Below are 13,814 nucleotides of genomic sequence, written 5' to 3' on the forward strand. Positions count from 1 at the left end.
CAGTAGTTGGATGTGGTTTCACAGACAGATCAGTTATCAACAAACTCCAGATTATGATCCAATAAAACATAACCTGTTGGTTTGATTGGTGTATTTATTAGTGGAGTCAAGTTGCTGAAGGTGGAGCAGTAATTCCCTCTGGCTCTGGAAAATAAATTGATATTGGGAGAGAGTGGTATAGTGGTACTGACTGGACTAGTAAACCAGAACGCATGGATAGTGCTTTTGAGGACATGGGTTCAGATCCAACTTCCATTAGTGGAAGTTAGGTCCAAAAGGTGACCGTAAACACCCATCAAGTTCACGAATGTCAGTTTGCAATGCTTACCCAGTCTGGTCTACATATGACTCCTGACCCAAAGCAATGTGGTTAACATTTACTTGCCTTCTGAAATTTCCCAGTAAACCACTCAGTTTAAAGGCAGTTAAGGATGGACAATAGATGCTGGTTCTGTAGCGCACAGATCCCATGAAAGAATTGAAAAAAATGAAACATGGCTCCTTCACTTATATCATCCCCACTATTAAGCATATCATGTAGGAGGAGCATAGGAAGAGCCTGTTCCATCATCTGTATTACTTATTTGTTCATGTAGGCATTGATGGCTAGGGCAGCAGTTATTGTCCATCTAAGAGATCAGTTCAGAGTTGACCATAGTATTTGGGACCGGACATTGTCAGCCAAAATAGGGGTGGCAGATTTCCTTCCCAAAATGACACCGGGGGACAGTCTTACAACAGTTGTCAGTGCTGAAATGGTCTTCACTGGGCTTTCTTTATAAACCCAGAAATTTTAATTTTTATTGAATGCATTTTTCATGATCTGTCACAGTGGGATTTGAACCCATGTCTTCACAATATTAGCCTGAAGTTCTGTATTACTAACCCACCGACAGTACCACTTTGTCACCACTTCTCCTTAATTCTAAAAGATTTAGCTCATCTATATTTTTAACCCTTTCTAACCACTTTTATTTTCTTAACTCTGAACAGTTTTGTCAACTAAAAATCTATCAATTTTTTTGAGTTGTTTAATTAATCTCGTAGCATCAAAAACTTTTTTTGAGGCAGTAGGAAAGTATTCCAAAAGTCCACCACCTCTTACGTAAGAAGTTCTTCCTGACATCACTGCAACTTAGCTTTAATTTCAATATTATAACTGTGTGTTCTGGATTTCCCAATCAGAGGGCACTGTTTTACTCTACCTCCTATTGAATCATTTAATCATTCTGAACATCTTAATCAGTTCACCCCTTAACCTTCAATAGTGACTATAAACTTGAACTTGCCTACACACAGACTCTTCTGTGTGAGATTATTTACCTCATGGTTAGCAAATCGAATATCGCGAGAATAAATGGCAGCTACCCAATCACAGCCCAACTTCAGGTCTACGCCACGAGCTAATTTCTCCAGTGTGGCCAGGTGATTGGGCTGGAAATGATAGGCAAGCGTGACATGAAGCTGCTTCTTGTGGGGTTCCACTTGCACATCTACAAAAGAATGAGGGAGAAAGAGAGACTAAAGAAATAAAGAGAAGGAAAACACACAATATTTGTTTATGGGTGAGCCCATTGGAATTTATTTACCAGGAACAGGGAGGGGCCATTCGGCTCCTTGAGCTTGTCTCACCATACAATGCCTGATCCATCTTATAAACATGTTCACTTGCCTTGGTTTCCTATCCCTTAATGACCTTGGCTAGCAAATATTGTATTTGTAGATGCACTTAGCAGGTCACATTTGACAGCCCAGGAGCAAAAGTTCAGAGGGAAGTAGAGAAATACAAAGAGAAGAAAATATTCAAGACCTTTTACTGCACATTTCACAACCCAAGAACATGCCAACACATTTACAGCTATTGAAGTACTTTGGAAGAGTTCTCAGTGTCGTAATGTTGAAAATCAGCGAACATTCTGTGTACATCAGACCTCACAGTCAATACAATGGTGACCAGATCATCTGTTTTTAGCAATGTTGATCATGGGTTAAATTTGATCCTCAGGACACTGCAGAAAGCTACCCTGCTCAGCTTCCAAATAGTTTCTATCTAGCTCTCAATACCGGATTGGAAATTTTAGCTTGACTTCTGAAGTCAAATATTTAAATCAGGACTTTTCTAAAAAATGTTATTCACAGAATGTGAGTGTCATTGGCAACACCAGTACTTGTTTCCCACCCTGAGTTGGACCCACAGCCCTCTGACTCAGAGGTCAATATGTTGCCTCTTGTGCCCTGGTTGATCATGGTGAATACGGACATCGATATTCAACTCCAATCATCTGACTGTAATAATTGAGATGTTCTAGACTAAAGTGATTTTTAAAATAGACAAATTCTGACCTAAAATGGCTGCTGAGATTAGATTACCATAGACCGAGGCAAGTGCAGGGAATATATACTGAATACCGTAAACCAGCAGCATCAAAGTTATAATTCTATCCAAAAATAGTGAAACCACTCAGTTCTGAGGAAGGGTCACCAGCCCCAAAACGTTAACTCTGTTTTATCCTTCACAGATGCTGCCAGACCCGCTGAGCTTTTCCAGCAACTTTGTTTTTGTTCCTGATTTACAGCATCTGCAGTTCTTTCGGTTTCAATTAAATTGGTATCAAGAAATTGTCGTCTACTGTTTAATTCACACATGAATAATAATCCAAAATATGGGGAAATGAAAGGTTGCCTGAAGAGCGTTCAGCTTGCAAAAAAGAGTGGAGCTGGATTTGGAATTATACAAATGGGCCATATTTCAGTAACTTGCTTAGCACAGGTAGAAGAGAGGGATATGTGGATCTAAAAGCACAACCTGGAGGGTTTATTCTCTCTCTTATTCTTGCTTACTCTCACCTTCGGAAATTAATGTCCAGTGAAAAAGTCACTGGAGAAAACAACAGTTCACCAAGAATTCCATAATTCTAGAAATCTCACTAAAGCTGAGAAAGCAAGACAACAGATAAACAGTGTTGAACTTAGGTTTCACAATCAGAACTCAAGGGACGTGTAAGGAATAGACTGAATTTGTTTTCATTTTCTTGTTTATACAAGATACCTTCCCTACCCTCTCTTTTGAACTCATTACATGTATTTGTGTATTTATTCCAATGGTGCGTTTATTATTATTTTCTTTCAGGGTTAGCAGGTAACAAAATTAATCTTTTTTTTCACTTAAGAAAATCTTAGTATTTTGCTCCTTCACATTCTAGCAAACTATTCTTGAATGAATGTTTGCTCTAACAGATCAAGTCCAATTTCATCCTTGCTCACATTCATTGCCTTTGGTAACACAATGTTTAATGGGCAGTGATATCAGATGTCCCACCTGCTTTATTTGCAGCTTCTGATGCAAAATCTGCAGCAAATTTCTTGATGATTTCTGCACTCTGCTCCTCCACAAAGAGGCCGATAAAGTTTGATGAAGTGTACAGCTCCAGGGGAAGGGGGAGAGGAAAGGTCTCTTTCCAGCGGCTCACTGTGTTCTGCAAAGCTTCACAGAGACCATCTATTTTACTGTCCTCACACTGAAACAGGAACAACAGCAGCCAGGTCAGTCTCACTTACTATCAGATCCAGGGAATTAAGCAACAAATAACCACTCCCCTCCACTGCTACTCCTGCATTATTATAGAACCCAGTGACACAGTAAACCCACACTGCCATAGGACCCAGTGATACATTCATCCCAACTGCCATAGAACCCAGTAATACATTAAACCTTTTTCTGAAGAAGGGTCTAGGCCCAAAACGTCAACTTTCCTGCTCCTTTGATGCTGCTTGGCCTGCTGTGTTCATCCACCTCTGCACCTGTTATCTCAGATTCTCCAGCATCGGTAGTTCCTACAATCTCTGATACATTAAACCCACACTGCCATAGAACCCAGGGATATCCCTCATCCCACAGACTTTTTATGCTTTTAATAGTCATTTCTGCTTTATTCACACTAGTGTTTCCAATGCTGACTTGGATAGCAGCACTACCATATTAAGATAGTCCAAAAGGCCTTGGTCCAAAAGATCATGGGTCAGTGCCTAGGCCGTGCTGAAATTCCCATGTCAAAGAAGTGCAGGAATTACAACCAGCCTCCACATTCCTGGCATTGGGAGAGATGAAAGCAAAATTTATCAGGTTCTGATACGTATCTACTAAGATCTCAAGCAATGATCATGAATCCTATGTGTGACACCAAATAACCTGCTTAATTTCAAGGATGGGGCACATGAACTTTACATCACAGGGCAGCTGGTATCTCCGGAAAATTATAGCCCAATGTGAGCCAGACATGAGAAAAAAATAACTTCTAACTCCCCTCCTCACTGTCAAACGAGCCTCCTCCATCATCGGCACAAGATGGGCTGAATGACCTCCTGCTGAATTATCTGATCTTCGATTTAAATTTAACACCTGAGTCTCCTCAGAAACTGGCTCTGAAAATCGAAATCACTCACCATGAAGAACTGGCAGAGGGTGATGTGGGGGAAGATGTTGTGTGCCTTGTTTTTGCCACACATTTGTCGTGACTGATGCCAGTACTCAAAAAGCTTGTTGGCCAATGGTCCAGTGGGACGCAGGTAAAGAACATATTCCCGAGGAAGAGGGTCATCCAGGAAGGGGTCGTCGACATGTGAAAACAGCCTAGTGTGAAGGAAAAGGTGGAAAAGAAGAGATTGAAAAGAGTTTACTTACGGAAGAGATGGCACATTGCAAATGTCACTTTAATTCGCAGCCATGCCAGGTTACTTTTAACAATCAGCTGTCAGATTCACACACAGGCAGAGAAGAAAAATCAATGCAGTGCTGTTCAGTCAACTCTCAGCCAGGGCTGTCTTGCCACAAACTCCCCCCCCCCTCCAAATGAAATCAATTGTTGTAATAGAACAGAAAGGAATTAGAGCCATTAGCCAGGGGAATACTGTGGAGAAACAAACTTCCTGGTTGTACACAAGCACTGGGGAATTCATGGAGCAGTCAATCAATTTGGCAACAGTCTGTTTCAATATATCTTGCTGTTTTAGTGTGTAAAACACAATGCAATCAATCATGCGGTAATCCTCTTCACAGGGCCTCAGTAATTGCTAAGATTGCATTCAGATTCTCATGAACCCTGTCCTTGGCTAAAGAAAGCTGAATCTGAGATGGTTCATATCCATCCACAATGTCTCAATCTTCTCTGTGTTCTGTGTCATCACTTATACTAGTATCAGTAAGAGTGACCACTGCACAGTCCTTGTGGAGACAAATTCCCACCTTCGGATTGAGAATACCCTCCATTGTGTTGTGTGGCACTGTCACCGTGCTAAATGGGACACACTTCAAACAGATCGAGCAATTTATGTCAGGGTGTTCATAAGGCACTGGTGGCTATCAACAGCAGCAGGATTGTATTTTCCAATACAATGTACAATCTCATGACCCAGCATATCCCCCACTAAATCATTACCATCAAGCCAGGGTATCAGCCCTGGTTCAATAGAGAGAGCAGGAAGGCGTGCCAGGAGCAGCACCTGGCATACCCAAAAATGAAATGTTAATCTGGTGATGCTACCAAACAAGACTACTTACATGTCAAATAGCATAAACAGCAAGAGCTAAGCGATCCCACAACCAATGGATCAGATTTAAGCTCTGCATACCTGCTACATCCAGTCATGAATGGTGGTAGAAAATTAAACAACTCATTGTACAAGGACATGGCTCCACAACTATCCCCATCCTCATTGCTAGAAGAACCCAGCATATCAATGCAGAAGATAAGGCCGAAGAATTTTGCAGCATTCTTCAGCCAGAATGGCTTAGTGGATGGCCCATTTCAGCCTCCTCCAGTGGTCCATAGATACAAGTCTTCAGCCAATTCGATTCACTCGACGTGATATGTACAAACAGGAGGAGGCACTGGATACTACAAAGGCTTTGGATACTACAAAGGCTATGGACCCTGACAACATTTCAGCAATAGTACTGAAGACTCGTGCTCCAGAACTTGTCACTTCTCTAGCCAAGCTCTTCCAGTACAGATAAAACACTGGCATCTATCCAACAATGTAGAAGATTGGCCAGCTATGTCCTGTATACAAAAAGCAGGATAAATCACACCCAGTCAATTACTGCCTCAACAGTCAACTTGAGATCATCAATAAAGTGATAGAAGGTGTCATCAACAGTGTTATCAAGCAGCACCTGCTCAGCAATAACCTGCTAAACCTCCCAGTGATCAATGCAAGACTCCAGGCTGTGGCTAGGCGAAACTGCCTGGATCAGTGGTTCCAAACACCTTTATGGAGATAAGACTTAGACTTTAAGATCTTACCCTTTGGCTTTCTTTAATTTCTGCTGTGTTGTTTTTCGAAGTATGGTTTTGTCATCAAGATGGCACTGGTGAATGGTGACTTTGCACTCTTTTCACTGTATTCTTATATTCCTGTACTTGAGTTATGTAACAATAAAATCAAACTCTAGTTCTAATTCCAGCTTGGGTTCCGCCAGGGCTACTCAGCTCCTGACCTCATTGCAGCCTTGGTTCAAACATTGCTAAAAGAGCTGAGTTCCAGAGGTGAGGTGAGAGTGACAGCCCTTGACATCAAGGCCACCTATGACCAAGAGTAACATCAAGGAGCCCAAGCAAAACATGGGCATCAGGGGCAAACTCTCTAGTGGTTGGCATCATACCTGGCACATAGGAAGATGGCTGTGGTTGTTGGAGGTCAGTCATCCCAGCTCCAGGCATTCCTCAGGGTGGGCCCAACCATCTTCAGCTGCTTCATCAATGACATTTCTTCCATCATAAGGTCAGAAGTAGGGATGTTTGCAGATGATTGCACCATGTTCAGTGCCATTTGTGAGTTGTCAGAAACTGAAGCAGTCCACGATCAAATGAGACTACATGTAGACAATACCTAGGCTTGAGCTGACAAGTGGAAAGTACCATTCGCACCACACAAAGGACAGGTATGACCATAAGAGACAATCTAACTACCATTCTCTGACATTCAATTGTGTAACCTTCACTTAATTCCCTACTATCAACATCCTTAGGGTGACCATTGACAATTAGCTCTTATGGACAAACCACATAAATACAGTGGCTACAACAGCAGGTCAGAAGCGAGGAATACTGCAACAAGTAAGTCACCTCTTGAATGCCTCCCCAAAGCCTGTCCAATATGTACAATGCACAAGACAGGAATATGATGGAAAACTCCCCACTTGTCCAGATGGGCGGGCATCAACAGCACTCAAGAAGCTTAACACCATCCAGGACAGCTAAGCCTGCCTTATGAGCAAAGAGTCTAAAGAGGGATTTAGACTGTTTAATTATGTGGCAAAAAATTGACAAATGAAATATAATGTAGTAAATGTGAGGTTGTGGACTTTGATAGAAGAATAGAAGAGTGAACATTATTTAAACAGGGAAAGGTCAGAAATCAAACGACACCAGGTTATAGTCCAACAGGTTTATTTGAAAACACAAGCTTTTGGAACCTCACTCGTTCTCCAGTGCAGTGAGGAATGAGTAACAACTGCTGGCCTGGCCAAGAAGATCACTTGAAAGAATAAAGAAAAGTAAAAACTTGTGGCAAAACAGCAGAAAATTGTTGGTGATAAGGAAATAATTTAGAAAAGACGCATCACTTCGCACACTCACCTCCCAAAGTTACTGTCTGCTTTAAGATCAGTACGATAACGTCGACAATTTCACTTTTCAGTAGTGGTCTCACACAGTTTCAAGTTCAGTTCATTGATTTATTTGCAGGATTTTGACTGGGTTTGTTTTATGTGAGCTTTTGATGGAAAGTCTCATTAATAACGGCTGATGGTGAAAGCCAGTATCTAATCCTAAGAATCTGAGAACGCATTACTGCAGTAGATTGTACACTAATTCACGAACGTAAAGCACTGTGTTATCCAGACTAAAAAGAGATTCAGCATACACTGAACATGTGAATGTTTCCTCTTTAAAAAAGCTTTTCTTGGCATATATGCTCTACTCCTGCATTTTCTTTAACAGAGCACCTGCCACCTTGGAGAGAAAGGCACAGAAGGCTAACCACACTAGCCACATCCTGCGAGTTGAGCTGCAGTAATTTTAGACAGTTATGGGATCCCCTGAGTACAGCACTGAAGTCGACAAAGCAGGAAACACTCAGTAACCTGGGTTGGCCTGGTTAGTGCTGCTATGTGCTTCAAATCGATAGTCGTATTAGCAAGGGTTATACCTAGAACTGCATTATGCAATAGCACCTTCGCTCAATTTAGATTTTTAAATTTTTTTGCCAGCTTCCTCCATGCAAACCGGCCTCCTTTTCAGGCCACATACAGTGCATAGCCCTCATATTCCTAATATAGTCTCAGTTAAGGGCAGAATTTAACCCACATCATTCAATTTTGAGACATTTTCTCACCTTTTGTAGATCTATTGCCCACAGCTTCCAAAGATCTGAGCAATGCTGCCTCTAGACTATGGATAACTCTGTACTAAAGACCCCTCTTCAGTATAAAGTAAAACATGGGCATAATATAGGGTCAATTGTCATCTGTGACTTGTATCCAAATGGAGTAGCTGCTTTCTCACAACAATGTATATGCAAGTGTACCTTTTACATAGATTTTAGGGCCACCTTTGAGGAGAGGCAGGTAGCGAGATTTAATGAGGTTGTCCAAACTACAGTGCCCTAGGAAAATAGTATTTTCACACCCTGAGTCAGAAAGATTTAGGTTCAGGCCTCACTACAGACAGCTCCAGACAGAAGATTACTGGCTTTTGTATTGGTTTCACATCTAATGAGAGTGTTTGTGTCCAGTGGCTGTGTATAGTCAACTGGCCAACTTCTGTACTGTATCACTCTACATTTAACATTATAGTGTTATAAAGAGGCATGTCTGATGACCAGGGATTATTGGAGCTTTCTTCCAACTGTAGTGTATATTATTCTTCATGACTCCAATCGTGCCCCAATATCCCCAGCCCTTTTGGAAGAAAGAGAATTCCAGATCTCTGCCACTGTCCCTATGTGGAAAAGTGCTTTCTGACTTCTGTCTCGAATGGCCTGGCTCCAAATTGAAGATCTTGTCACCTAGCTCTAGGTTCCCTCACCAATGAATATAGTTTTTCTGTATCCATGCGATCTAACTTTCTAATCGTTTGAAACTATTTGCTCTTTATTGTGTGGTGATAAAGAATTGTACGATTACATCCTTCCTTTTTTGAGTAGATCTTTTACTTGGAGTTCATAGGGCATCTCTGGTCCAGGGAGCCCAAGTGAACCAGAAGAGATTCCACTTCCACAATGTTCAATTTGCTTTAAATCTAGGTTTGCAATGAGAATGCAAGTACCATCAATTGTCTCTAGAAATTAATAAATTATATAAAGGATTATCAGATCACAGTACAAGGTAAAGCTGCAAGAGAAAAACAGCCAGCTGCATTTGTAGATATTAATCTCATACCAACCAATCACAAGCTGCCTGGACACTCTTCCCGCCTGTGGATGCTAACGCCTTTAGTCTGGAAGAAAAAGATGAAAGAGAATTGTTATCACACAGGATACTAGATGTACTCTCTCGATTTCTGCAATCAATTAATGGCACATTGCAGTCCACGCAGATTCCACCTGGACAAAAGAAAGTCGTCACCAGATCCTGATTCTATTTATCAGCTAAGCAGCACTGGAACAGGTCATCAAACAGCAAGCAGAATGGTCCAGTTTTTGACACAGTCAGTCAGTCATTGCTGAAACACTCAAGCCTGTTACAAGCAAGAAGAAAATAACCTCATAAAAGTTTGTGCTTCAGATGATATCCAGCTCCTCCTCACAGCAAGTTTCTGATGAGTTTTAGCATCCATCCTGCAATATTTCAGAATTGATAGAAAGTGTGACCAGAATGCAGTGAATCTTTTTGTGACATTCTATGCTAGAAAAAGATGATCATTGCCCCAGGTAGACATATTACCCACTGATCCTTGGTGAGAGTGGATCACTCATTGCAGGTCCAGTATCTCCAAGTGGATTGAACAACATATACCCCAGCTTTCTCCCATCGATTTTCTCAAGGTTATTTACATTACCCTCCAGTTAAATGGGTCTTGCACTCTTGCTGATCAGTGCTTTTTTACTGGAGAGTACATTAGATAAATAAGGTTTAATTATCCTTGCAGGTTTCTTACACCCATGTCACAGACTACTAACAAACCACTTGAGTTTTATTCTCAACCTCGACCCATCCTGTTCATAGCTGTTCATGAGCAGGAACTGGCACCTGTAGATTATGGAAATTTATAAGACACAATTCAGGACCTCAGCATGTCCCAAACAATTTTACTGCCAATTAAACACCTTTAAAAAGAAGTCAATTTTCTAATAAAGTAAATAAAATAAAAATAGCAGGCAAATTGACACAGCAAGATCCAACAATCAGGACTGTGAAGATGACCACATCCATCTGTTTTTGAGTGGTGTTAGCTCAGGAATATGAATTGGCCAGGGCACCTGGGAGAATTTTATTGCTTGTATAACAGAATAGTGCCATGTAATCTCTCAGTGTACCCAAGTTTAAAATCACACCCAAAAGATTGCAGTGTTGCACTCCCCCAGATTTTGTGCATGAGACTTGGACCCGGGGCCCTCAAACTCTAAGGCATGCAAAGAATGAACCTGACAGAAGAAAGGCTGACAGAGTAGAGAGAAATAAAAACAGTAAATCCTGAATTACTCAAGGACCAAACAACATCAGTGGTGAGAGAAACATTAACGTTTCAGTTTGATGTGTTAGATCTTAATTTATAGCTATACAGATAATAATCTGCCTTCCTGTTTTTGCTACCAAAGTGGATAACTTCATATTTGTCCACATTCGACTGCATTCTTCATGTTTTTGCCCACTCATTCAGCTTGTCCAAATCACATTGAAGCATTTTTATAACCTCATCACAGCTTACCCTCCCACCCACCTTTGTGTCAATTTCAAATCTGGAGAAGTTACATTTAATTCCCTCATCCAAATCATTATTATATATTCCGAATAGCTGGGGTCCTGGCACTGATCCCTGCCATACCCCACTAATCTAATTATTGGGAGGAGATGGCATAGTGGTATTATTGCTGGACTGTTTGAATTCAATAAAAATATCTGGAATTAAGAATCTAACTATAACCATGAATACATTGTTGGGAAAAACCCATCTGGTTCACTAATGCCCTTAGGGAAGGAATTTGCCATCCTTACCTGGTACGGCCTACACGTGACTCCAGTCCTACTGCAATTTGGTTGACTCTGAACTGTCCTATGGACAATTAGGGATGGGCAGTAAATGCTTCCTAGCCAGTGACACTCTCATCCCATTAATAAATAACAAAAAAATCACTGCCTGTCATTCAGAAAAGTTTATTCCTACTCTTAGTTTCCTATGCTGTGAATCAGTCTTCTATCCATCTCATTGTGCTACCCCTAATCCCATGTGCTTTAATTTTATGCACTAATCGCTTATGTGGGACTTTGTCCAATGTCTTCTGAAAATCCAATTAATCCACCACTGGCTTCCCTTCATCAGGTTTAACATCCTCAAAATATTCCAGTAGATTTGTCAAGCATATATCCTTTTAGTAAATCAATGAAGCCTCTGTCTGATCCTGTCACTGTTTTCCAAGTGCTCAGCTATTAATTCATTTATAAAGGACCCTTGAAATTTTCCCACTACTGCGTCAGGCTGAATGGCCTTTAGTTCCCAGTTTTCTCTCTGTCTCCCTTCTTAAATAGAGGGGTAGAGGGGTTATATGAGCAAACCCTCCAATCTGTAGGAACTGTTCCAAAGTCGGGATGACCTTGAAAGCTGACAACCAATGCATCCTCTGTCTCTAGGCTGACTTCGTTAAGTACTCTGGGATGTCGATTATCAGGTCCTGAGGATTCAGTGGATTCACACCAACACATCAATTTCCCCAACACTATTTCCCTGCTATTGCTGATTTCCTTCAGTTTCTCCTTCTCATTAAATCCTGTGTTCCCTAACATTTCTTGTATGTTATTTGTGGCCTCCTTTGTGAACACAGAACCAAAGTATGTATTTCATTGGTCAGCTCTTTCTTTAATTTCCCATTATAAATTTCCCTGTTTCTCACTGTAAGGGACTTACATTTGTCTTCAGCAATCTTTCCCTCTTCACATACCCATAGTATACCTGTCAGCCTTTATGTTCACTGCTACCTTATTCTTACGCTCTATTTTCCCTATCTTAATCAAACCCTTTGTCTTCTTTTGCTGAATTCTAAACTGTTTGAACTTCTTGGATCTGTTATTTTTTCATGCCAATTTGTATGCTTCTTTGTTGGATCTAATTTCATGCCAATTTGTTTGTCTCTTTGTTGGATCTAATACTATCTCTAATTCCCCTTGTAAGTGATGGTTTGGCCACCTTTTTGAACAATTATTCCACTTTACCCATTCGCTCTTTAAATGTTTACCACTGCCTTTCCACCACCATCCCTTTAAATAACATTCTTCAATCAATTATCACTAACTCATACCATCACAGTTTCCTCTTTTTTGATGCAGAAGCCTCCTCTCAGAGTCATCAAAATTTTGTCTCACAAAATTTGTTTGAGGTTTTTGAGAAAGTAACGAAGATGATTGATGAAATTAGGGCAGCGGATGTTGTCCACGTGGACTTTAGTAAATCATTTGAAAGGTTGGTAGGCTGGTCCAGAATATTAAGCCACACGGGATCCACAGTGAGTTGTTAAATGAAATACAAAGTCAGCACAAAAGACAGAGGGTAGTTGTAGAGGTGTGTTTTTTTCTGACTGGAGGTCTATGACCAGTGGTGTTCCACAATAGTCAACGCTGGATAGATGTATATAAAATTATGAGAGGCATGTATAGAGTGGATAGTCAGTATCTTAACCCCAGGGTGGAAATGTCAAAAAATAGGGCGTAGATTTAAAGTGAGAGGGGAAAGGTTTAAAGGACATGTGCGAGGCATTTTTTTTTACACAACGGGTGATAGGTGCCTGGAACATGCTGCCAGGGGACGTGGAAGAAGCTCATACAATAGCAATGTTTAAGAGGCATTCAGACAGGCACATGAACAGGCAGGGGATAGAGGGATGCAAACAATACACAGGCACATGGGATTAGTTTAGAATGGTGTCATGGTCAGTATAGACATGATGGGCCAACAAGCCTGTTGTCGTGTTGTACTGTTCTATATTCTCCATTTCTACCCATTGTCAGTTTGATAAAGGATCAGTTACCAGAAACCTCATGTGGAACCTTGTGCTGCTCCCAGGAGCAGTATAGAGGTGGGTAGGAAAACTTAATTTGGTAGGAGGCCAAAATTCAGAACCCTTACAAGTTGGATGAATGTTTGCATTCAAGTTCTCTGAACTTTAAAAAGCAGGTTGAGTTTCCTAACAGTAAATGTCAAGAAGCCCTTTGCATGCATTTGCATAACATGCATGCTTACTGAAAAATCAGCTCACCAGATTTAAGTATGAGTAATGAGTAATTTGTGCCTTCCGATACATGGATGCATATGTAAAGTGTGCACGCCAGCTAGGTAATTGTCTAACTGCACATTAGAGGCAGCAGCTGCTTCTTTATCCTATTTGGAGAGCATTCATCCTCGCCATGCAATAATTGTGATCGGGTCGTGAAGAAGTTGCACAGGGTATGGAAGATAAGTGAGATTGGAGGGTAATGTGCACCAGTTAGGGACAAGACTGGCTGGCTGATTGACTGGGGACAAATGTGCAGAATGCTTATTGCCTGTCCAAAAGCTGGTGTGATACTTCTAGCTCGCAGAGAATGAATGAAGGATCTCCATACT

At 41.0% G+C, this 13,814-nt stretch overlaps 1 protein-coding gene across 2 annotated transcripts in view; it reads right to left on the minus strand.

The window, feature by feature from the left end:
* LOC125466884 (ubiquitin-associated and SH3 domain-containing protein B-like) overlaps positions 1-13,814 on the minus strand; it is a 150,105-nt gene that overhangs the window by 30,693 nt on the left and 105,598 nt on the right. Inside the window, exons 2-5 of one of the 2 annotated variants that reach the window (XM_048562005.2) lie at positions 9,444-9,497; positions 4,444-4,630; positions 3,320-3,518; positions 1,324-1,493 (exon numbers count right to left, since the gene is read on the minus strand). In XM_048562005.2, the coding sequence (XP_048417962.2) occupies positions 1,324-1,493; positions 3,320-3,518; positions 4,444-4,630; positions 9,444-9,497 (610 nt within the window). The remainder of the gene's footprint in view (positions 1-1,323; positions 1,494-3,319; positions 3,519-4,443; positions 4,631-9,443; positions 9,498-13,814) is intronic. The other variant, XM_048562006.2, reaches the window with a different exon arrangement.

This window comes from Stegostoma tigrinum, chromosome 32 (genome assembly GCF_030684315.1).
Source record: "Stegostoma tigrinum isolate sSteTig4 chromosome 32, sSteTig4.hap1, whole genome shotgun sequence".
Taxonomy (NCBI): Eukaryota; Metazoa; Chordata; class Chondrichthyes; order Orectolobiformes; family Stegostomatidae; genus Stegostoma; species Stegostoma tigrinum.